At 37.1% G+C, this 24,822-nt stretch overlaps 2 protein-coding genes across 2 annotated transcripts in view; one reads left to right on the top strand and one right to left on the bottom strand.

The window, feature by feature from the left end:
* Positions 1-24,822, bottom strand: part of CMSS1 (cms1 ribosomal small subunit homolog) — a 370,171-nt gene that overhangs the window by 256,622 nt on the left and 88,727 nt on the right. The window lies entirely within an intron of this gene.
* LOC311618179 (filamin A-interacting protein 1-like) overlaps positions 1-24,822 on the top strand; it is a 254,901-nt gene that overhangs the window by 186,025 nt on the left and 44,054 nt on the right. Inside the window, exon 4 of the mRNA XM_084875529.1 lies at positions 7,422-7,600. Within this exon, the coding sequence (XP_084731655.1) occupies positions 7,422-7,600 (179 nt within the window). The remainder of the gene's footprint in view (positions 1-7,421; positions 7,601-24,822) is intronic.

Here is a 24,822-nt window from a genome sequence, read left to right as displayed (position 1 = left end):
TTTTTTTCACAATGATCTTTTTGAAAAATGAAAAAATCTATACCATGACTAGGATAAACTAAAAAGAATTTATATATTCTTAAGGGAAAATAACTTAGAAGATCAAACTGCTCTCAGTTACATCATGTGACAGAAACAATGACTTAAGCTAAAAACCTGGTTGGGGCCTGGGAGCTGAAATAAATGATAAGGATGGGGAGAGGGAGTAGCTGGGTTGCCAAGAGGGAGGAAGAAGAGAGAACTCATAGTCCATAACAGTTTTAGCCTCCTATTGCTTTCAAAGCTAGTGTTCCATAGTAGAAGTTACCTTAAAAAAAAACACACAAAAACTTGATTTAATGGCCTAACATATTAGTTCTTCCATAAAAGATATGAAGAAAAATATAAGAATACTAGATGCCTGAAGCACGAAATTCGTACAAGGGGCTTAGACCTCGCAGCCCCAGCTTCGCCTGGAAGGTCGCCTGGAAGGTCGTTTGGCTGTCCAGTCTAATTAGCATATTACACTTTTATTATTATAGGCTAGGGGCCCAGTGCATGAAATTTGTGCACGGGGGTGGAGGGGAACTGCCTCTGGCTGCCTGATCACCCCTAACTGCCTTCCCCTGCCAGTCTGATCTCGCCCCCAACTGCTCTCCCCTGCTGGCCTGATCTCCTCCCCAACTGCCCTCCCCTGCCGGCCTAGTTGTCCCTAACCCCTTGCTGGCCTAATCCTGCCCCCAACTTCCCTCCCTGCTTCCCTCTTCAACTTCCCGCCCCTAACTGCCTTTGCCTCCGCCCCACCACCATGGCTTTGTCTGGAAGGAAGTTGGATGTCCAGTTGACCTGATCTAATTGGCATATTAACCTTTTAGTAGTATAGATAGATTATATAGGATAGGATTGCTTAAATGGGGGAGGGGGAGCTATTTCAGCTGGAGGAGATGCTGTTAGGCGACAAAACACATAATCCCTATATCTGGACTGATAGCCGCCATATGCACTATATTACCAAATCAGTCATGCAAAAATTTAATAGCTTTCTTACATTTTCCATCAAACAGATGTTGCCCTTTAAAACCCCTCCTCAGCCCCCACCTTAGGTTCTGCCTTCACAGTTCACCCAGGTTAAGTTCTGATTGGTCGATTTCCATGCCGGTCAGTGTCAAAAGCTCCGCCTACTAGGCAGCCATTGGCTCTTGGCACTTCTCAGGTTTTGTTCTGACTGGTTGGTTTCTATGCTAGTCAGTGTCAAAAGCTCTGCCTCCTAAGCAACCATTGGCTCTTGCACTTCACCCAGATTTGGTTCTGATTGGTCAGTTTCTATGCCAGTTAGCATCTCCAGGCCTATCTCTGGGCCTGATCAAAGAGGCGGGGCTGATCAGCAGCCCCCAAGGAGGCTTGGCTGCTGGCGAAGCTAGGAGAGGGAGAGGCAACAGCTGGTCAACAGCTGCCCCAGAGGCTAGGGATCAGACCCTGGCTCTCTCTCTGCAGGCCTCTCTCAGGGCCGGATCCACAGGCTCCTCAGCAGTCAGGTGAGCCGGTCATTACTAACCCAGGTTCTAGATAGATAGATAGATAGATAGATAAAATAATCTGCATATCTTATCAGCATATCTTATCAGCATCACCTTAGGGCAATCTATAGATACTTATTTTAAGCAACATATAATTAGCTTTTAAATTTCATTGTATTAACTTATTTAATATTGATGTATAAATATAGTTGTGGTTCCTGTAATTAGGGTGTTTATTGTTTAACAGAGTGATAAAAAAAACATGATCACACAAGTGTACAGTTACACATATACTAATTTCTGTGTTTAAAACCACAAGGCACTATGATAGAGTACAATGGGGGGTCAAATTTAAATTGGAGAATGGGGAAAGATAAGATCCAGAGAATGAGTATGCATTGGTCAGAACAAAAAGGAATTCCATTTCCAGCAACACTGTGGACACATATTGAGTGAAATTATATCTCTAAAAAAACATAAAAACATTAGATAAACTATCTAATACACTCTTCAATGCATGGATGATTTACATGGAAGCAAGAGAAATTCCGAAGCTAGGAACTGAAAGGGAAATTTACGTAGATTAGTTTCTGGTTCCAAATTATTTGAACCTTTCTCCTCTCAATCCATAAAATTCCACTGATAAGAACCACCAAGGACAGATTCATTTTGGAATATAACCTCTGGCCTTTCCCCTTTATTTGACAATGGCCAGGTGAGCTGGCACAGTGGAATTTCTGATGCCTTTCGTACATCAAGATGGTTAGCAATAACTTGCCTATATATGGAAGTGATTGTGAAACCAACTGAACTTCCCTTTAGCAGGACCCCAGAAATGTGCATAGACTCTCCAAAACTACCTGCCATGAAAGTAAATATGATGGTAGGTAAGTAAAAATGGGCTAAAGACAGTGGTCTTAACTGATTATAATAATGTATTATTTTAGAATTTTACTAAATATATGACTTAGGTGAACACATTGCTAGGGCACTGGCAGGGCCTTGGAAGGTGCCCATGAAAGTGAAGGGCCCAAAACTTAAGCTTCATGGTCAATCTTCCTCCTCCTCTCTCTCTGTAAGCATGTGTGCACACTTTTAGAAAGAATACTTGACCATGTTTGTGGGCACACTTTGAAGGGACAGAGGTAGGATCAAAAAAATTTATGGACAAAACAAAGGCTGGAAGGAGACAAAAAGGAATGGTGCAAAGAAGTTCATACAGGTGAGGTAGTTAAGAATGTAGAAAACTAATTTTCTTAGTAGTTAGAGCATTGGCCTGTGGATAGAAGGATTGCAGGTTCGATGTCCAGTCCCAGACCTGGTGTATGCATGAGGCAATCAATCGATGTTGTGTGTGTGTGTGTGTGTGTGTGTGTGTGTGTGTGTGTCCCTCCTCTCCTCCCACTCTTCCATTCTCTAAAAAATCAATGGACAAAATATCACCAGAAAGGATTAAAAAAAAAAAAGAATGTAAAAGAATATAGGTAAGTTAAGAGGGCAGAAATATAAGAAAAGCTCCATTTATGCTTAACGGATTCTACTCAGTCAAGTAGGGGATAAAATTATGAAGGTAATGATGTGTTCAGTTCTAGTGTTTATTTATTTATTTATAAATATCTTTTTATTGCCTTCAGAGAGGAAGGAAGAGGGAGAGAGAGATAGAAACATAAACGATGAGAGAGAATCATTGATTGGCTTCCTCCTGCTGCATGCCCCCTATTGGGGATCAAGTCTGGTACCCAGGCATGTGCTCTTGACCAGAAATGAACCTGGGATCCTTCAGTCAGCAGGCTGACGCTCTATCCACTAAGCCAAACCGGCCAGTGCAGGTTTAGTGTTTAGAGAGAATAGCATGGGCCTCAAATAGGGGCCTTGAGGAAAAAGAATGCCTACTGACCAGGTATAGGTAAAGAGCCACATGAAATGTCTAGCAAAATATGAAAATCACCCAGAATGCTTCCAAGATTTAAGGTAGAAGATAGATTATAGGAGGAGGGGCCTGAAGCTCAGTAAAAGAATAAAACAAGAACGAGAAAAGACTACCACCATTAAGGGTGATGATGAGAACAAGAAATCATTTTCAGAAGGGTCTGGCAGTGGTGGTGGAGAGCCAGGAGAATCATGGGGCCATTTCCTGAATCTGAGATATGGAGGCAACGAGAGAATGAGCAGTCTCTATAAAAACAGAGATTCCAGTGTTACCCAGGAAAAGCAGGTTTCAATAGACACAAGGAAGAAGAAGGGATATTTATGAATAGTATATGTGGTTACCTTTGATCTACTAAAATGGCCAATTTCTTTGCTTTATGGATTAGCTTCATTGAAAAGGACAATCTTCAAACAGGTGATGGAAAAGAACAAACTGAACCAAATCATAGCACAGAAAGAGATAAAATTAAAATCAGGGTGGTCATTATTAATTTTTAAACATATATTGTGCAACTTAAAGCCAAAAGATGGAAAACCTCTCTGTTCTTCATTCCTTCTGACCACGAAGAAACGTCAGAAATCTAACCTAATGAAATACACTGTACTTCCTTCATCCTAGGCAAGAAGTTGAATTGTACTAGGGCTTGGGAATAGGACATGACATCAGACAAGTTAAAATGATAAGCAGGAAGCTTGTCACTGAACCATAAACATTAGGAGCCATCTTTTCAGGCTTTCTGCCCCGACACTTCCTGAAATGACTGACCAGTCTTCCTGTTTTCTTTCCCAGGCTTCAAACTGTAAGTGGGAACAGATGAAAAGGGGGCAGTGGTCTGATAGTTCCTTAGTACTTAATGATACACCACCCTATGCTGCTCCTAATTGTTGCATGCATGTGTATCTTATTTCCTAATGAAAGTATAAGCACTGAGACTTCAAATTTCTCTTGCATTCCCCATGGCAACTATCATAGTACTAAGCCCACAGAACAGGCAATTAATAAATACTTGTTGCCTTGTGAAGCTAGAAATAACCTTAAAAATCAAGTCTAAGCACTTAATTTATAAATGAGAAACCTGAAATACATAAGGTTAAGTGATGTGGTCAAGCTCTCACACTCGGGGGTGGGGAGAAATGAAATGAATTCAAGGAGGCTTGGGTCCATCATTCCATCTGTCAGGAATGAAGAAGAGACTGAACTGAGAACCACTGACATATTTACTAACAGGCATTTTGGGCATGGAAAATGAAGCACAAACTAAAACTTCAGGTATATGTAAGGTGACCAGACATCCCGATTTTTAACAAAAATCAGGACTGTTTTAAAATGCTGCGGGACGCGGGACAAATTATTAAAAAGCGGGACTGTCCTGCCAAAAGCGGGACGTCTGGTCACCTTAGGTATATGTTAAGTCATCTCTAGAATCAGTAATTCTTTTTAGGGGAGCTTTCCCTTTGCCAGACCACTATTCCATAAGCTTTCCAATGATCACTGTTGAGAAAATGAGCTCCTTAGTGATTGCATCAAACAGTATGCAGCAAGTTCAAGTCATCCTTCAAGAAACATGGAATGTGAGAGGATAAAAAAATCTGAGAATCAGCCCTTTCCAGTTTGGCTCAGTGGATAGAGCATTGGCCCTTGGACTGAAGGGTCTTAGGTTTGATTCCAGTCAAGGGCATGTACCTTGGTTGAGGCTTGATCCCTGGTCCTGGTTGGGGCATGGGTGGGAGGCAACAAGTCAATGTGTCTCTCACATGGATGTTTCTCTCTCTGTCTCTCCCACTCCCTTCCACTCTCTCTAAAAATCAATATAAAATATCCTTGGGTCAGGATTAAAAGAGAAAAAAGAACAACTCGGAGAATCAGGCAACTCACTGATATGTAGGAACAAACACTTCTACCCAGGAGTAATCAGAGAAAGCTACAAAGGAAGTTCAGGAACAGTTTTACATAGAAGGGAAAAATATGTCCTAGGTCTCAGTACTGAAAAAAAAGCAGTCTTGAATCACCATGGTAAGTTCTAAGAAATTCCAGAAGTCCAGTGTGGCTAAAGGTTGGGTAAGAAAAATGGGAAGGTATGGAGTGAGAATGGGGAGGAAGTGTCAGGAGACCAGTGGTGAAAGACCTTTTGGCTCTGAATAGGAGAGCGGAGTGATCCCATTGGTGAAAAGATCATCTGTCACTGAAGAGGACAGGCTGGAAGAGGTGAGGCTGAAGGAAGGGAGACCCTTAAGGACATGTAATAAATGGAGGGCAATGACTCTTCCCCTCCTTCCTTGTCCCTTCAAACAAACAAGCAAGCAAGCAAACAAACAAGATAAAGAGAAAAAAATTACAATGGAAAACAACAGTGGATTAAATAAGTCTTCTATTTTCTCTCTTTGGATCAAATTAAGTTTAATACCCATATCCATATTATTTCAAGACATCTAAGGAAAGACATCCTTTTTGCATTTAAGAAGCTTCCCTTAATCATTCATTTAGTCATTAATTCTAGGGCTGATCTTATACAAATTAAAATAAATGTTTTCTTAAGTCAACTAACAACTTTCCTAATGAAGGCTGATTCTTCACTATTTCACTGTCAAATTCCAAAAGCAATTCATTTGAATTTCCTTTACAATTCACTTTAATGACTCAAGACCTAGGACAAACACTATAACCTCCCTCTCAGAAGATGGTCATTAGTTAACAGTGATTCTGCCAGCAGGCAATGCAACTTAGCAATTTCAGCTTCCTCAAAAGGACTGGTTACATTTAATAAAAACCATCAACACCATATGGTATAATAAAGTATTTTGTGTGTGTAAAACACCATTATAAATCAATATTAGAAAACCAGCCTAAGAATTTATAGGTCTCAGAGAATTAATTAGGTCCTGTATGCTGGGGTACCTTTGTTTTATTCTTATTCTGGAATGGCTTGGCTATTTTGTGCCTTGGATTCCTAGTAAAGTATGTGCTTTTTAAGGCTGTACAATTTATACTGGCTTTTAATTCAGAGTCACAAATTTTCAACCTTTTATGATAAAGGCAAAGGGTAAAATCAACCAATATTATCAGTTATAGCACCTAGTATTTAACAAACTAAAAAGTCACATACTTTCAAAATTATGTTCTTAATTGGATCTCAATTTATCAAAAGATCCTGAGCCACATTTCAACCTCTTTCTCTCTTTTCTTTCTTGATTCCTTGCTTGCTTATTTTGTTTTCAATCTTTAAACATATACTAGGCACCTACTGTAGACAAGTCACTCGATAAGAGGCTAAGAAAAATAAAATGTAGGCCCTGCCTTCAGGGAGTTCACAGTCTAATAGAGAAGCCAAATATATAAATCAGGTATTTATAACAGAAAAATAAGTAGGCCATGGAAACTAGAAGGAATTTGATGCTTATATTTGGTCACATTCACACTACATACCAACACAGAATTGATTAACCATTTAAATACTCAAACACCTTGATGAATAATTCAAAGAAAAACATCTCTAATAAATTTAATAAAAAGGAGAAAAAAACAAAGCAAACATGTACACACGCACGCACACACACACCACACCACACCACACCACACCCACAAAGAAAAACAGATTAGGAGATCCAAGAGGCTTACACTGGTAGAGTACTATAGGAAGGGATGGGCAGGAGAGATCAGCAGAGCAGCTGCAGAATCAAAGATTCGGCACATCATCCCTAATAGTTTCTGTGGAGAGAGAAGGAAGTGTCAGAAAGGGCATGTAGGGGAAATGTTCACAGCTACAGAGGCACCAATTATTCTCTCTGCTGGAAAAATAATGACAGTAAGAAGATTACATTTGTGTTGAAATGTATCAAAAAAAAATCAATGAACAAGAGAAATGTTAAAAACTAAAGAAAGAAATCAGAACCCACTGCTGAATTAGACAAAAATTGAACATTTCTTAAAGTGTGAAAGATGGCAGCATTATAAGGGATTTGTAGTTAATAGACTAAAAATTTATTTTTTTTTTGCAGTTGGACAAAGTTGTGGCAAAACATAAAGAATATCACAGACGAATTCTGAAACAGCTTTTAATAGTAGAAAAATCTCATAGGCAAACCATATTGGAGTTAGAAGAAGAAAAGAGAAAACATAAAGAATACATGAAGAAGAGTGATGAATTCATCAGTTTACAAGAACAAAAAATCGAAAGGTAAGGCTACTTTGGGCAAGACAATGAACCCTACTGCACTCTTTTTTTAAAAAAAGTGTATTTTATTGATTTTTTTTTGTTTTTAACAGAAAGTAAGGGAGAGGGATAGAGTTAGAAACATTGATGAGAGAGAAACATCAATCAGCTATCTCTTGCACACTCCCTACTGGAGATGTGCCCACACCAAGGTACATGCCCTTGACCAGAATCGAACCTGGGACCCTTCAGTCCACAGGCTGATGCTCTATCCACTGAGCCAAACCGGTTAGGGCCCAAACTGAACTCTTACTAGTGTCTCACTAAAGGCTGGGTACTACCAGGGATACAGGGACACAAGGATGATGTGATACAGCCTCTGTTCTAAAAGATCTCATGGTTCAGAGTGATGAAAATGATGAGTTTAAAGACACTATCAGTACAATGCAAGAATAACCAAGTATAATGAGGACTGTAGAAACATAAATATTAGGCATATTCTGCAAGGGATTGCCCTGCAAAAGCTGTGCAGAGGAGGTTACAGGTTTAGTCCCTATACAAAGAAGAATGAAAACTATATCAAGGCAGGGGCAGAAATAAGTGTTATACCACAAAGGTATGGAGCCCTGGCCAGATAGCTCAGTTGGTTAGAGCATTGTCCAGATACAGCAAGACTGTGAGTTTGAATTCTGGTCAGGGTACAGACAAGAAACCAATGTACGCATAAATAAGTGGAGCAATAAATTGATGTTCCCCCACCTCTCTCTCTCTCTCAAATCAATAAATTTAGACAAAGAAGAAAATCATATGGGTCCTGAGGAAATTCAAGCTTTCCACATAGCTACAGCACAGGATGTAATTGTAGGATGAGAAAAGGAAAAACTAGCCACAAATAACTGGATTTTATACTGTTGGCAAGGAGCAAATGACAAATTGTGAGAAGGGGAATTAATTGATCAGTAGGTATTCTTAAAGAATCATTAAGGCAATATGGAAGAAAGACAGGCAGAATGTATGTTTTCCAATGGTTATGGGGTTAGAGAGGATGGAGTGTAAACAAGAAATATTTATTTTTTAAAAAGAAGTATTTATGATGTATAGTTAATTTGAATTAGTGACTAATGAAACTGGAGAGCAAAATAAGGAAAACAGGGAGTTATTGAGAAGTACTAGCTATTCAGCAGGATATATAATACAGGAATGGGATACTATTTTTTGTTGCTGAAGGATTTTGGTAGGGGAGGATGGTTAAAAGGTGGGGAAAGTAGGTAGGAGGTGAGTTCTGTCTTAGATATGCTGAGTGTGAAGTACCCAATGTATTCCAATGTTCAGTGGGGAGTACAATATGTCTAAAGACAACCCACAGTTAAAAGCGTATGTCTGGAAAAGGATGGACTAGTGATGCAAATTTGTAGTTGGTGATAGCGAAAGCTATGAGTGTTGGTGTGGTGAGGAAAGGAAATTCTGAGAAAAGAACTTTAGAAAATACCAATATTTGGTGTTTTTTTGGAGGAAGATAGGTCAAGAAAGGAAGCTAAGAAAGAATGGTGAGGGTTAGAAAAACCAGAAGAGAAAGAAACCAAACAAGGAAAACTTTCAAGAAAGAGTTAGCAGTTAAATTATAGCAAATAATACAGAAAAGGACGAGAAAATGTTCCAAAATTTGGCAACAAGAAAGACAGTGAGGAAGTTGAGCCCCTTTAACAGAACAGTGAGGGCAGAAGCCAAATCACTGTGTTGAAGAATAAATAAGAAATGATAATTTTGAAACTTAAAATATGAACTATTTTGAGAAGCTTGGCTGCAAAAATGGAGAGATTGGTTGAATCAATATAGAAAGCATGAGCATCCATATTGAATGAAAGGATAACTGACCCTCAATTGATACTGCAAAGATAGAAAATAAACAATCATTGCAATGTCAAATTTTCACTGGATAATCATTTCACTTGTTATTCTGTGTATATTTCTTTAATGAGTTGTAGAGCTTATGATGCTGAGTTTTAACAATTGCAGAAAAATGCAGGGCAAAAAAATTACTTGTGAGCTCCCTTTTCTTAAATACCAGTAGTCTTAACTGCTTTATTTAACTATTTTCAATTCATATTTTAGCTAGGTAAATGACTTATATAGTAGTTAGGTTAATGGCATATATTCATGTCTTTTCAATGTACTTCATGGTACATCGATTAGGAACAACCTGCAATCTGAGTATTTAAACCAAGAGAAAGCAAAGAGGAACAATGAGAAATGAGAATAAAATATCAGTGTGAATAAAAGCCATTGGCTAAATAAAAATAGTGAGATAAAAATAAATTATACACCGTGGAATCAATATATTAAGAATGGTATTTCTAACCAGTGTGGCTCAGTTGGTTGAGCATCATCCTGTGCACTGAAGGGTCACCAGTTCAGTTCCTGATCAGGGCACATACCCAGGTTGCAGGTTGTACCCAATTGATTCTTCTCTCACATTTATGTTTCTCTCTTCCTTTCTCTCTCCAAAATCAATAAAAACATATACGTGTGTGTGTGTGTGTGTGTGTGTGTGTGTATGTCTTATAGAACACAAAGTGACTGTGTCTTGAAGAATAATGAAAGTAAACATACTATTACCAAAAATAGGGGGAAAAATGGCTGGAGTGATTCTCATTCTCTGTTTAGTCATTCATAAGATATGAGGATATTATGTTTCCCAAGCAACAGCTTCCAGATAGAACACTTTGGGCATGAGAATGTTAAACCTATTCTCAGCTCATGATACATAGATAATTCTTCCTGTGCTCCACCTGGCTAACATCATGATTCCCTTATCTTGGCACTTTTGGTCATTGGCCTTCCCTGCTTCTATGAAACTCATAAGGCATAACTCACTTGTACTTGCATTAAGGCCATGTGCATTAAAGTATTAAATAAACATCACCTAACAAAAGAGGAAGTTGTGGAAACTAATAATTTCACATAAGTATAGACAGGGAAGGTGTTTATGCAATAGAGTGAAATACCACTCACAGGACAAATGACAAAACATGCCTCATCATGGAGTCCCTCTAACTTTAGTAAGAGTACTTTTCTTCTGGAGCACAGAGCCACACCCTGAGGGGTCAAAGAATAACATTTACTTCCTTCCTCAAACAAAGTGATGTAAACCTCTCCCGAATTGGTGACCCTCTGTACTGAGAAACAAAAAAAGATATCACCCCTATAAAAGGGGGTTGGGTGACAATAGCTATAAAGGACTCTCTAATGGAAGCTCTGAAAACACTGCAAGTTTAGCACTTATATTTTAAGTGTTAGGTAATATCTACTTGGAAATAAAATAAGAAATAAGAAATACATGATTGAGATAGTTCATTTGAAACCTTAGATTTCAAAATAAGGCTCAATTTGTGTTTTCTTTGGAGAATTCCTTTTATGTGGAAAACCCTAAAGGAGACTGATGTCATACATTGACTTGAGGCCAAAATGTTTGCCAAGTGATGTCTTCATTGTAATCAGTAAACAATTGGCTTCCCCACTGAGGGACTAAGAGACAGGGATCAGCTCAGGAAACCCTGCTCCCAAGCATGTTAATGCAATGTTTCCTTTGCTGTAATGTGTGTGGTTTGGTCTGTCCATAAGATAAAATATCCCCATTTCATGACAATTTTCTGTTCACCAGCTCTGATATGTGGATATGTGTGTCACCAATGCAATGACCTGAATTATGTATTTGTCTGAATTACAAGCGAAGTCTATGTGAAAGGTTTGTACAAAAGCAATGCCAGTAATTTTTGGCCTTTCTGGATGGCTTCACAGGAAAGCCAAAACAAAAATCACTTTTAGTCAGTGCAATTCTGCAAAATTTTCCCATAAGTGAAATGCCAAATTTGTCTGTACTTTCATAAAGTTTGCATAATTTTTTTTTCCTTTTTCAACTCAATGAGGTAAAAGGCTATGAAGACACACACAAAGAGTTTTCCTTTTTTTGAAACCTCTCATTCTTTTAAAAAGTATAAAAACAAACCATGTATACTAACCATATATATTACTGCATTTTGGCCTTGAAATAATCACTAAAGTGAAAAACAAGTATTGTTATGGCAACTCTGGGTAAAAATGTGGCTTCAAACATAGATTTTTTTAAAGCCTTAAATTACTTTTCATAATATCTTGGCCAAGTAGGTTAGCACTGATAGTCCTATTCCACAAAGCAGGAGTTCAAATGGTATATTTTCAAAAGCCACATAATGAGGAAGGAGGCACAGGCAGAATTAACTTCTTGTTCCTCTCTTGCTTAGGAGTGCCTACAGGGAGCACTGGCTCAGGGGGCAGAGGAGTCTCTGAAGGAAGTCACCAGGGACTCAACTTCAAGGGTTGTTGGCTTGACCACACCTTGGGTTAAGTCCTATGCTATTCAAATTTCAGTAAAGAACAAAGCACTTTTACCTCTCCCCTTGGCTGAAACACTTTGTAAAGAAGATTTCCATCACCAACCCTTCTCTGACAGTCCTGTTTTCCGAATTGATATCAGACAGGTGACTGAACCTATGTGACCCTCCTGTTGAATGAATACAGGTGAGCCTTGAATAATGCAGTGGTTAAGGGCAGTGATGCCTGTGCTGTCGAAAAATCTGCGTATAACTTTTGATTCCCCCAAAACTTAACTACAGTTGTCCCTAGGTAATCCATAAGGGATTAGTTCCAAGAAATGACACAACACCCCCCCCCCCCCCCCCGGCAAACACTGCCAGACGGATGGATACCAAAATATGCAGATACTCAAGTCTCTTACATAAAATGGCATAGAAAAATGCATATAGTTGTCCCTCTGTATCCATGGGTTCCCAACCACAGATGAAAAATACGTTTTTCAATTCATGGTTGAATTTCAAGTTGCAATACCAGGTATTTATTGAAAAAATTTTGCATATAAGTAGACCTGAACAGGTCAAACCTGCTTAAGGGTCAACTATATATTGAATGAGTTTTAAAGACATCTCTCCAGAGGCTTTAGATACTCCCTTGAAATTATATATATATATTTGTCTATTTTTTACTTAGTTTAAATAACTAGTTAATTAGCTAGTTAGTGCTGCTTGTCATTCATTCTTTGATTCAGTCACTCAAAAAACAAAACTAAAAACACCCCAATTAATTAAATGCCTGCTACATGCCAGGTCCTGTGCTAGATAACTAGGTGAAGGAGATAGATGTGGTCACCACCTGCATAAAATCCCAACTAGTCTGTGTAAATGTGAAACACAGACACCACTGTAGACTTTAAGACTTAATGCTAAAGTACCTACGTGATCATAATGGGTAAGATTTTAAAAGGCAATGTTATGGTAAAATAACATAACATGAAGTGCTCATGAAATTAAAATATTCAGCAGAAATAAGAAAAAACACATTAAAATAGAATACTAGAGAATTCAATATCTTGCAACTTATTATCATTAAGATTTTTAGTTTCTTTGGTCTTAAATATCAGCTTTTAAGAATATCTCGCAAAGGATAACACAGTCGGTATGTTTTAAAAACTAAATGTCTATTTTAAAAAAATCATATTTGGAAACCCAGCAGTTTTAAATTTCATACACACTAAACTATTGTTGTAGAATACATTGTACTCAAATGTAATCATTTCCTTTCAGTTTTCTGGCAAAGAGTTATGTGTGTTACATATTCTTGAGATTATGTCTTGCAAGTAGTGAAATGGATGCCAGATCTCCATTTGACCTTTAATATGGATATCCAGTTCTTTTTCAGAAAAAAATGGAGACCCACCACAAACACATATTTTGGTATCATTCTATAGAGAATCACTACATGATCAGCCTATATTTCATATACCCCAGATCTAATACAGGATCTGGGCAGGGATGCAGAGATTAATACTTCCTGAGAATACAAAAAACAAACAAAAACATTTAGGACTGTACACCATGACTTAACTCTCAACAGATGTCATAAAACCATACCCTTATAATTGCACAATTCAGTGGTTTCCATACAACACCATTTAATTATAGAAGATAAAAGTTGGATACAGTGATGATGCTATTTGACTGTTTTCCTTCCCAGGAAGCTGAGCTAAATTTTACAAATAATTTTGCATCTATTTGGATGCACAATGATTAGTGAATTTATTATTTACAAAAGAATACTACAGATATTAAAAAGCAGTCTAAAAGGAAACAAGCACAGTGAGGGATGAACCAGAAACTTAGAGATAGGGGACTTGGTCTGAAAACCATATCTGCATTTAGCTAGTGTGTAACTTGGGAAAATCCCATGTAGAAAAACAGTTGGGGAAGGCTATATTTGTACATCTCTTTCAGACCTAAAAATCTGTGATTATATGATTGCTATGAATAAGTACCTTTTACTTCAAGCCTATGCTTCTAATCCACACTAACAAAAGAGGTCAGTGAGAATGATAGCACCTCCATCACCAACTTAAAATCTAACCTGTATTTTCATTCTTTTCCTTTTTAAAAAAAAATAAAGTGCTTTCTTTAAAAAAATTTTTTTTTATATGAGAGAGGGAGAAGAATACTAATTTGTTGTTCCACTTATTTATGTATTCATTGGTTGATTCTTGTATATGCTCTGACAGTGATCAAACACTCAATCTTGGTGTATATCAGAACTATGCTCTAATCAACTAAGCACCTGGCCAGGGCTGGCCAGAGCTATATTATTCCTTCCCTCCCTCCTTCCCCCCTCCCTCTTTCTTTCTTCCTTTCTCCTTTCTCTTTTCTCCCTTCCCTTCCCTTGATTTTAGAGAGAGAGGGAGCGAGCAAGAGAGAAACACTGAAGTGAGAGAGAAACATGATCTGTTGCCTCCTGCATGCACCCCGACTGGGGATCGAACCCACAATCTGGATATGTATCCTCACCAGAAATTAAACCAGCCACCTTTTGGTGCATGGTATGATGCTCCAACCAATTAAGCTACACTGGCAAGGGCATCATTCTTAAAAAATATCTAGATTTAGGTACATTGTTCTGCTTCTTGAATGTCACGTATTCAAAACTGAACTTAATATTATCTTTGCAAATTCAGATTAATTTATCATATTTCTGTTTCTGTTAATTCCACCATAATAAATGAAAGTATCAATTAACCATAAGAAATTAAAAAGATTTCTAAATTCCAGTGTAAGCTAGAAAAGACCAAGCAATCTAGACCACCCCACTGATTTTTTATTGCAAAAAGCAAGACCCATTAAGTCTCAGCTAAGAAATCCCCAAATCTTGCTGCTAAATAGTAGTAGAATCAGACAAGGAGCTAGCTCTCCTGATAACATGTTTGTTGCTCTTCTCTCTAGAATCATTACCAGGTGCTGAAGCCTGTGCTTGGTTTGTGGTAGGTTCAGAAGAAATATAAGACATAATTATAATATAGCTGAAGAGACAAGACCCTCATAAAATAAGCTGTAGATGGATGATTAAATGAGGGTTAGGAACTGACATCACAACATTATGGAAGGTCAGGCAAAAAAAGATATTAAGAATTACAATTATCCAACATCCAGCACAACACTAGGAAAATGCAGGACACACATTAAGCATTGGATTAATACATCTAACCAGCTCATAGCTACTAGCAGTTTACCAGCCCTTTAAAACAGGAAACCAAAGACTGAATGTGGAAAGGCAAACTCGAACTTCTGTTACATCTGATTATCAAATATAAAGAGAGAAAGAGTCATTAAACCATATCAAAATGGAAAATTTTGCCTCATAAATGGAAATCAAGGTGGAACAGAAATAAACTGTATCCTGAATTTGCAACTTGCAGGTAAACTTTCCTGGCAAGTGTATTATTCCCTCATGAGTATTTGAAGCCAAACAGCTTTGGCCAGCCATGAGGATGGAGATGCCTGGCATAAATGAGGAGTAATTTCACCTCTCAGAAAGGCCTTTTCTTGGACAGGTGTAGGTATTGAGAGTTAACAGCACAGAATAGGAGTTTGAAACATGTTCCCATCTTCTCATCTGGTCCCAATACCACCTAACCTTGAACTTAATTTCTGTGAGTCTCAATTTCCCCATCTATTAAAAAAATGATATGAATCTCAGGTTCTTGCGATTACTAAATTATATAATGCACTGAAAATGCTAAGTGTGGTGTCTGACACACAGAGAGCACTCAGTAAGCATTTGCAAGTTTCTTCAAATTTGCCTTCATTAAAGTAGGTTATTTTTTTTATATACTTTGTGTCACACCACTGGGCATTTTCAGGATTACTAAGAAGGTATTTAATTAGGCCCTGTGTAGGAGCTAAGGTTGTGATGATGAGTAACAGCTTTCAAGGGACAATTTCCAGGTAAATTTTCAGTATGGGGCAGAGACACATAAAAGCAAGTGGTATGTCATGTTACAGAAATACAGAGGAGGCACAATAGAAGGATCATTCTTCAGACTTGGATGCATCTTATTTCCTTCAGAGTAGGGACATTACTGAATGTCCTAACAATCTAACACTATAACACTGAGAAGGGCACTATAGTGCTCAAGGAAGAAAAAAAAAATTAACTATGGAAACCTAGTTCCCCTTTTGGAAATCATTCTATTATGTTTAGATAAATAGAAATATTAAAACAATGGTATTGTAAAGAGCACAACCACGTATATAAAATTAAGACTCATCCATGTGTGGTTTTTAAATGCATCAAAAAACTCCACTTGATCTTTGTCTTGCTGTTGTCACATGATCCCTATGGTAATCACATCTACTTGCCTAGAGTGATGCTGAAAAATAAAATAATCCCACTATTTGGTAAATCAGCTTACTTTCCACAGTTCCTTCTGAAGGCTGAAAGTATGGAAATATAATTTGTTGTATAAGTGACTGAGATATATGAAAAGTTGTCACATTTTAACCTATTGTTTTCCATTAATCTATCTATATAAAACCCTAATATGCAAATCAACCAAACAGCAGAATGACCTGCAGAACAACCAGTCACTATGACTCGCGCTGGCCGCCAAGGGGGCAGATGCTCAATGTAGGAGCTACCCCCAGCCCAAAGGCCCTGATCGGCTGCAGCAGCAGGGGATAGGGCCAGCAAGCAGGCGGCGCCAGGTCAGCCAAGGCAGGTGCAAGCAAGGTCCCAACCACCCTGCTGGTCGCCCCACAGATTGGCCCTGATTGCAGGCCAGGTCTAGGGACCCTACCTGTGCACAAATTTTGTGCACTTGGCCTCTAGTATATTATAAATTAGCTTCTGGGTTAGCTCTCTTGATTTAGCCTAGTTTTTGAGAATAGCAGTATATAAAACACCTAGATTTTGAGAGGAGAAGTAGAACAAGTTTGAAAGCTTTGTGATTATCCCAAAGAGAGCAGATAGAAGAGGGAAGGCAGGCCCTTTATCAAGGTTCAGGAAGAAAGAATGATGCTATAAAGAGTTTTAAAGTTAAAAACTTTAGAAACATTAACTATAAAAAAGTTAAAAACAACTCTCTCCATTCATACCTTGCACATTTTTGGTATCCTATTTCCCCCCCAGAAACAAAAACATCATGATATTTTCCTGAATCACCAACAACTCATCTATACCACAATTTTTAAGTACATGAATAATATTGCTTCATACAGATGTAATTTACTTAACAAATTCTCTATTGTGGACATTTAGATTCCTTTCATTTTTTCATTTTTATGAAGAGTGATGAAAAGCCTCACATTCCAATTAATTTTTACACTTTCCCGATTGTTGCCTTAAAATAAATTCTTAGATATGGAATTGCTGGGTCAAAGTTATGAACATTTAAGGATTTGAAAACTATAGCTAAACAGAGCTCTATAAATAGACTATTTATATTATTACTAGCAATAAAAGAGAATACCCATGTCTTATAACTTTGCCTGAGACTAATCTTGAATCCAATCTTATTTTTAACATGATATGATGTTTAAAAGTATGTAAAGTAAATGTTAGTACACGAATCAGACTTTCCTACTGACTTGGACTTTGATTTCAGAGATGTGCTCCTTCTGAAGAAAAAATTCCAATGTATCATCAAAACCATACTGAAACACAACATTTTTTTGAAAGAGTATTTTGCCATTGTCAATATAATTTTAGTATATTTTCCTTTCCCCATCAAAGTCAGATTTTGATGGCCTTGCATCCCTGCTCTTCCAAACACTGCTTCTGTAACTCTTTCTAAAGGTCTGAAACTGCCCTGCCCCATACCCCCCAGTACAATCCATGTCAAGCCTTAGAGAGTTCAAATCCTGGGTCCTGGCTCACCTTTCCCACCACATGAGGTATTCAACAATAGTTCAGTGTTTATAACACTGCCCTTACATAGTCCTGACAAGTTTAAATTTGTTTAACACTGTAGAATCCAAACTTCATTTGATCAAATTCCCTTTCTTGGTTTGGAGTGTGTACATTTCTCCTATTTAACTGAATTTCTACTCAACAACTCTCATTTCCTCCCTATTTATTATGCACACACATTTATGCCCATAGCATTTTCCATTTATTTCTGTGAATTTCCCAGTAATAACACAAAATGTCAGAGATGCCTGGCAAACAAGTAATTTATATCTTAAGTAGATGTTTCAGGAAAAAAAAAAAAAATGTAGGAGGATTTATGAGGCTGAGTACATGTTTTCTTAAAAATAAGTACCATAAAAATACTAGGGAATCCACAGGCAGCAAAATCTCAGACATATGCCGAAGCAGTTTCATCACCCCCAGAGGGAGGCACCGCCCACCCGCCACAGAGCTGCTGGCCGAGTAGCCTAGGTCTTCCTCTTAGGGGCAATTGACTGCGGAGCCCCCTCCCACCTCCATTGATCACCCTGCAGAGGGAGGCCTGGGCCTCCCTCTGCGGGGGCAATCATGGGGTGGGGCCCCCTCGACCAATCACATTGGCTGGTGCCAGTGGATGGTCATTCTGCTGTTTGGTCATTCGGTTGATTTGGATATTACGCTTTTATTATTATAGATTCTGAAAATATTTAAAAATGAAATAAGAAGTTTTGGATTTACTTCAATATAATTTGGAGTGCGAAACAGATATAAGGGAGGCAAAATAATTTTCTCTCTAACCTTTCTGAGACTTGGCTGAGACACCCAAGTTATAAAGGACAGTTTAACAAGCAAAAAACAGACAGACATTTATTAACACGTATAATACCTCATAAATACATACATGGGTGATAACCAGAAAAAAATTAGTAACTTCAAAAATGACCTAAGCCACCATCTTAAATACTGTTTTCAGCTAAAAACTAAAAAAAGATTGAAGGCAGGGTTGGTGGGGCTTAGAGGCAGCTAGTTATGAGAAGCTAGTTATTAGAAAAGTAAAGGTAAAGTCTGTTAGATTTAAATTGCTGCCTTTTCTACTGATAAGATTCTCTTGTGATTTAATCATTGTTCTCTTCCTGGTACTGAGAGATGCTCACTCTAACAGTTCCTTCAAAAATGTAAATTTCCTTTAGGAAAGGATTATATTCTCTATTCTTGTTTTTAGAACTTTTGCATCTGCTGTTTCCCAAAATGATCAGCTCAAAATAACCCTTATGCCAAAGAGACATAGTTGGGGTTGGCATATTCTGTTAACATATGCTGGTTGGGTGGTACAGAAGAAACAAGACTTATAAAAGCAAAGCCCACAGAAGCTTTGTGGAGGTTCAGAATGAACCACCCCAAGAAGTGACTCAGTGGTATGCAGATAACAAGGAGTTAGCAACTTTAGCTTCAGGCACAAGATAAACTTCTGCCACTTCCTCTTACCTCCTAGGAGAACTTGAATAAGCTATTATCAGAGATAACTTTTTTTTTTTTTTTTTTTTTTTTTACCTGTCTATAGGTTAGTGCAAACTTCTGTTTACTAAAGGTCTGTTCTTCTTATCATCCTGCAATGACCTTTTGAAGGTCCTAAGGCACCTTACCTCATCCCTAGCTTGGGATATCTTATATGCCCATGTTCCCTTCTATCTGTGAAGCTCTCTTGCATGTGGAGGTCTCTGACTCTCTCATATGAGTGGCATTCCATACATAGAATGTATTAAATTTGGTTATATTCTCTTGATAATTTGTTTCATATTTATTTGATTTATTAGACCAGCCAAAAGAAACTTGAGGGTAAAGGACAGTTTGTTCCTCCCCCACAGCTTTCTTTATGTTCCCCAATATAAGGAATACTGCTTATTTGGACAGAACACTGCCACTGAGGTAAACACGAAGTAATTCATGAACTCCAAATTGTTTCTAGATATTTTTTTTTTTTTTGAGAATCAGAAATAAAGTCAAATAAGAGGTAAAACTATTATGAATCTGTGAGTTATTGCCATGTGGGACTAACCACTTTCCTCTTCATGAGAAAATAATACAGATAATTTTTTTATTTTCTAAACTACTTTAAGTTTTACAATAAGACTTAAAATCTCCACAAGGAATTATTTTAAGCATATGAAAATTCCATTTATGGGTAAAATAAAGTTTCTCTTCAAAATACAAAATTAAGAGAGATGACATATATTTATATAAAGTAGCACATAAAATATCATGAAAACTTAAATATAGGCAGAGATAAAATAGCTAATGTACAATCCTACAAAATTAAAAATGAATAATCTCAGAACATTTTTACCTTGGAAATTAACTAATATGATAATAACAGTGGTAATAATTAGACCCTAAGAAGTCCACTAAAAAACTAATAAAGAACTCAGCAAAGTTGCAGGATACATGATCAATACAGAAAAAAGCAATTGCTCTGGCCAATATTAGCACATTGGCCCTGGCCAGTGGTTACAGCATTGGCCTGTGCACCTAAGGGTCACATGTTTGATTCCTGGTGCAAGGCACGTATTTGAGTTGCAGGTTTGCTCCCTGCCCCATGGTCAGGGGGCTGGCTTGTGGGAGGCAACAAGTCCTTGTGTGTCTCCACATCTATGTTTCTCTCTCCCTTTCTTTCTCTCTCTCTCTCTCTCTCTCTCTCTCTCTCTCTCTCTCTCTCTCTCTCTCCCTCCCTCCCTCCCTCCCTCCCTCCCTCCTTCTTTCCCTCCCTCCCTTTTTCCCTCCCACTCTCTCTGTAAAGCAAAAGAAAAAATATTCTCAGGTGAGGATTAACAACAACAACAAAATCAATTGTATTTCTATAAGTAGCAATGAGCAAACCAAAACTAAAACATAATAATTAATTCTATTTATAATAGCATCAATTAGAAATAAAACACTTGGGAATAAGTTAAACAAAAGTATAATATTTATATCTGAAAACTACAGAACAATGTTGATAGAATTAAAGACCTAATTAAATGGCAAGACATCCCATGTTCATGGAACAGAAGACTTACTATTAAAAGTAGTAATAAATAAATCTAGAGATTCAACATGGGATCCAATATATATCAAAGTCCCAGATGACTTCTTTGCAGGAATTGATACGCTGATCCTAATTCATATGGAAATTAAAAGAATCCAGGATTAGCCAAAGTTTTGAAAAAAGATAATCCAAGTTGGATGATTAGATGAATGATTCTTCCCAACTTCCCAACTTACTACAAAGCTACATGAATTGAGATAGTATGGTATTGGCAAAAAGACACAAAAATAGGTCAGTGGAACAGAACAAAGAGTCCAGAAATAAGTTATCACAACTGATTTTAAATGTGTGCCAAGACAATTCAATGGAGGAAAAGAACAGTCTTTTAAACAAATGTTGCTGGGACAACTTGATATTCACAAACAAAAGAATAAAGCTGGTTTATACCTCACACCACATCTAAAATTTAATTTAAAATATATCAAAGACCTAAAATTATAAAACCCTTAAGAGAAAATATAGGCATAATTTTCATAACCTTAATTAAGCAATGATTAGTTAGATATAATACCAAAAGCAAAGCAACAAAAATAAGTAAACAAACAAACTGGTCAAACATCATCAAAATAAAAAATTTGTGCTTCAAAAGACACCATCAAGAACTTAAAAGTCACCCATAGAATGACTGAAAGTATTTGCAAATCTTTTATCTGATAAAGTACTTGTATCCAGAATAAACAAAGGTCTCTTACAATTCAATAATAAAAGACAAAAAAAAAAAATACAATTAAAAACTGACAAAAGTCTATATAGACAGTTACCAAAAAAAAAAAAAAAAGATATATAAATGCATAATACACATGTGAAAAGATGCTCAATATTATTAACCATCAGGAAAATGCAAATCAAAACTACAATGAGATATCACTCCAAACCCACTAGGATGACTAGAATAAAAAAGATCTTAACAAGAGTTTGTGAGAATGTGGGGAAATTGGATCCCTCATGCACAGTTGGTTAGGAATGTAGAATGATGCCATTTCTCTAGAAAACAGTTTGGAAGTTCTTCAAAAATTTAAATATATGAAGTTACCATATAATGGGATTTGCTGAGAGAAAAAGAAAAGAGCTTTTTGTTTTATATATGGAAAATGGGGAAATGAGGATATCTATCTGTTCATTTACCCATTTGACATTCATTTAACCTAATACTGGGAACTAGGATCGCGGGGGGCGGGGATAAAGAATAATATATGGATTCCTTCTTTGAGGCCCATAACATACATGAGTAGTATGAAGTAATTAATTGCAGGCTGCAATGAAGATATATACGTAAGAGTGCTCAGAGATCCTATTTGAGGATGGGAATTCAGCATGGAGGGACTGAGAAGTCATTACAGCAGCAAGCAGTTAACTTGTCTTATCAGGCAGAGAAGAGGGAAAAGGTATTCCAGGCAGAAAAATGTACCCACAGGTACAAAGAAATAAGTGTTATTAAGTCTCTGTGAGGATGACTGGATTAGGGCCAGAGTGCGCCATTAGCCTAGATTTCCCCTTTACCCTGAGTCCAAGAAAAATGTGTCATGCAGAAAAATCTCAACCCACCACCCTTAATTTGTCAGAGAAACCACAACATACACGAGTACCATCTTAGGTGTTCCAGAGCCAAATTGGGAAATAACATGTCAATAATAATAATATTAGCAACAACAACCAGAAAATAATTATTATAAGCAACACACCAAACATAGCAAGCTCTTTAGAAATGGCTTCCATGTTACTGATTTCTGTACAACTTCCTGATAAAGATTTACTTTAAACAAAATGGAACTGAAGAAGTACTTGTCTATTTGACTAAAGTAAATAGAAAAGAAAATCTCATTCCATTCTAAATCCCAAAAAGGAGTGTGTAATACATTACTAATCCGTTTTGTTTGGCCTTAAATTGAATAATTACAGCAACATGTGAATAAAGGGCAACGAGAATAACTAACTAGAAAAGAGAAAGGAACAGGAGTGTCTATTTATTTTGACTATATCCTGACCTCTGCCAAGAAGACATTCCAACAATCTTTATCCCTTCATCATTAAAAAGACCTACTCAGCTAACCTTACTTAGAGAATATCGCTGTCATTGGCTGTCTTTTGAGTTTTGCTGAAATTCGTTGAGCAAACTCGATTAAAAGGTAACTTGAGTTCTGTGCTGAGGTTTCCATCTGCAAATTGGGCAGAAATATTTTTACTATGTATCTTCTTTATACAAGTGCTAAGAGAAGAATATGGGTACTATTTGGGCAAAGAATTTGATATATACGGATCAAAAGTAAAATATAAACCCAGTAAAATGTTCATTTACATATGAAAATAATATCTAGAATTAGAGTATTAATTTGATCAATCCAAGGGCTAACTACAGTACTATTTCCCAGATTACCTTTAAAAATTGTTTCCTTTAAGAGTGTCAAGGGGGTGTTAAGATACAGTAATATGCCTATGCCACCTAATCCAGCACATAACAACTGTGAAGACATGTTTATTTTGAAAGCTCTTAGTGATAGGAAGATTTATTAGAAAAATGAAACACTTCACCTCTAAAAGCTCACAGAAACCTGTTTTTGTGGAATTAGTCTTGCCTGGAGAAATCTGAAAGTGTTTGCAATCTATCAGTCAACAGTGTGAGTCAGCCTGTCCCAAACCGGTTTTCTAACCAGAAAACTGAGAAGTTTGATGACACATTTAGGTAAATATGCTCACCAGATGAAGTTATTTAAATTTTTATAGCCTTTTAATCCTCACTAAACCTCTGAAATCCATGCAGGTTTTTAGACAAGATTTAAGTTCATATGAGTCAAAGAGTAGAAATTATATGTAAACCCACTCTATTAAGAATTCCATGGGTTCTGAATAATTAAAAATGTTTAATACTTGAAAGAGCAATGAGGGCAATCTGACCCCAAAATGAAGCCCTTAACTTTTAATTCATCAACCTTATTTCTAATTAAATTTTCAGCTCTAAATATACTTCTTGCCTCAAGAAATGCAATTTATCATCCATCCTCTTCAATGATGACATCTCTTTGTTGATGATGAATGAACTCTGATTGTGAAGGGTTCACTAAAGTGAGAGTTGGAGACCATGACCCTCATCACCTACTCTCCAGGCAATTTGAGAATTCAATAAACAGCTGAATGCAAATTAAATCCAAAATGTGCCAAAACATGTCAAAGTTACCTAAATTATGTAAAACTGATAGCAACTTTAAATTATTATAAGAGTAATTAAAGTCTGCAATGTGATACACTTTGTAATCCATGTAGATGAAAGGCGTAACACATGGACCCAAAAAACAAACACGTTTTCTTGATTTTAGAGAGAGAGGAAGATAGAGGGAGAGAGAAAAAAAGAAACATCGATGTAAGAGATATACATTGATCTATTGCCTCCCGTTGATCCTGCAACCTGGGCATGTGCCCTGACCCGAAATGGAACCACTGACTTTTGGTGCATGGGACAAAGCTCAACCAACTGAGCCACACTGGTCAAAGCTATATATTCCTCTTTTGATACTTCATTCTTAGATATAGTATTATTTCTTTATGCAAACAAGACTCTTCAGTTGAATCCATTCATTTTCTTGACGTGGAGAGTTTTTTGCTTTATCTAAAAGAAATCTTGTCCCTGCCATAAAAGAGGGTTTCTGCTACAAAATTTAAGTTTTTGATACTTAACCATGGGGGTAAATTCATAACAAATAAACTAAAGGGCAAAGAAGTGGCTCTAAAACCTTTGAAACTATGTCCCCAGAATCAGTTCGTCCCTCCTGGCCCAAGGATTCACATCACTTCTTCACTTCTTCCTGTATATACAAAACACACATACATATACGGACACAAAGATCAAAAACTTGTTTATTTTGTAGATAGCACCATCAAATCCTAGCTCAGAATACCTATGTTCCACCCC

Source organism: Pipistrellus hanaki, assembly GCF_964339955.1.
Source record: "Pipistrellus hanaki genome assembly, chromosome: 2".
In the NCBI taxonomy this organism is placed as follows: Eukaryota; Metazoa; Chordata; class Mammalia; order Chiroptera; family Vespertilionidae; genus Pipistrellus; species Pipistrellus hanaki.
The sequence above is the reverse complement of the archived record's forward strand: the minus strand, read 5'-3'. Positions and strand labels throughout refer to the sequence as shown.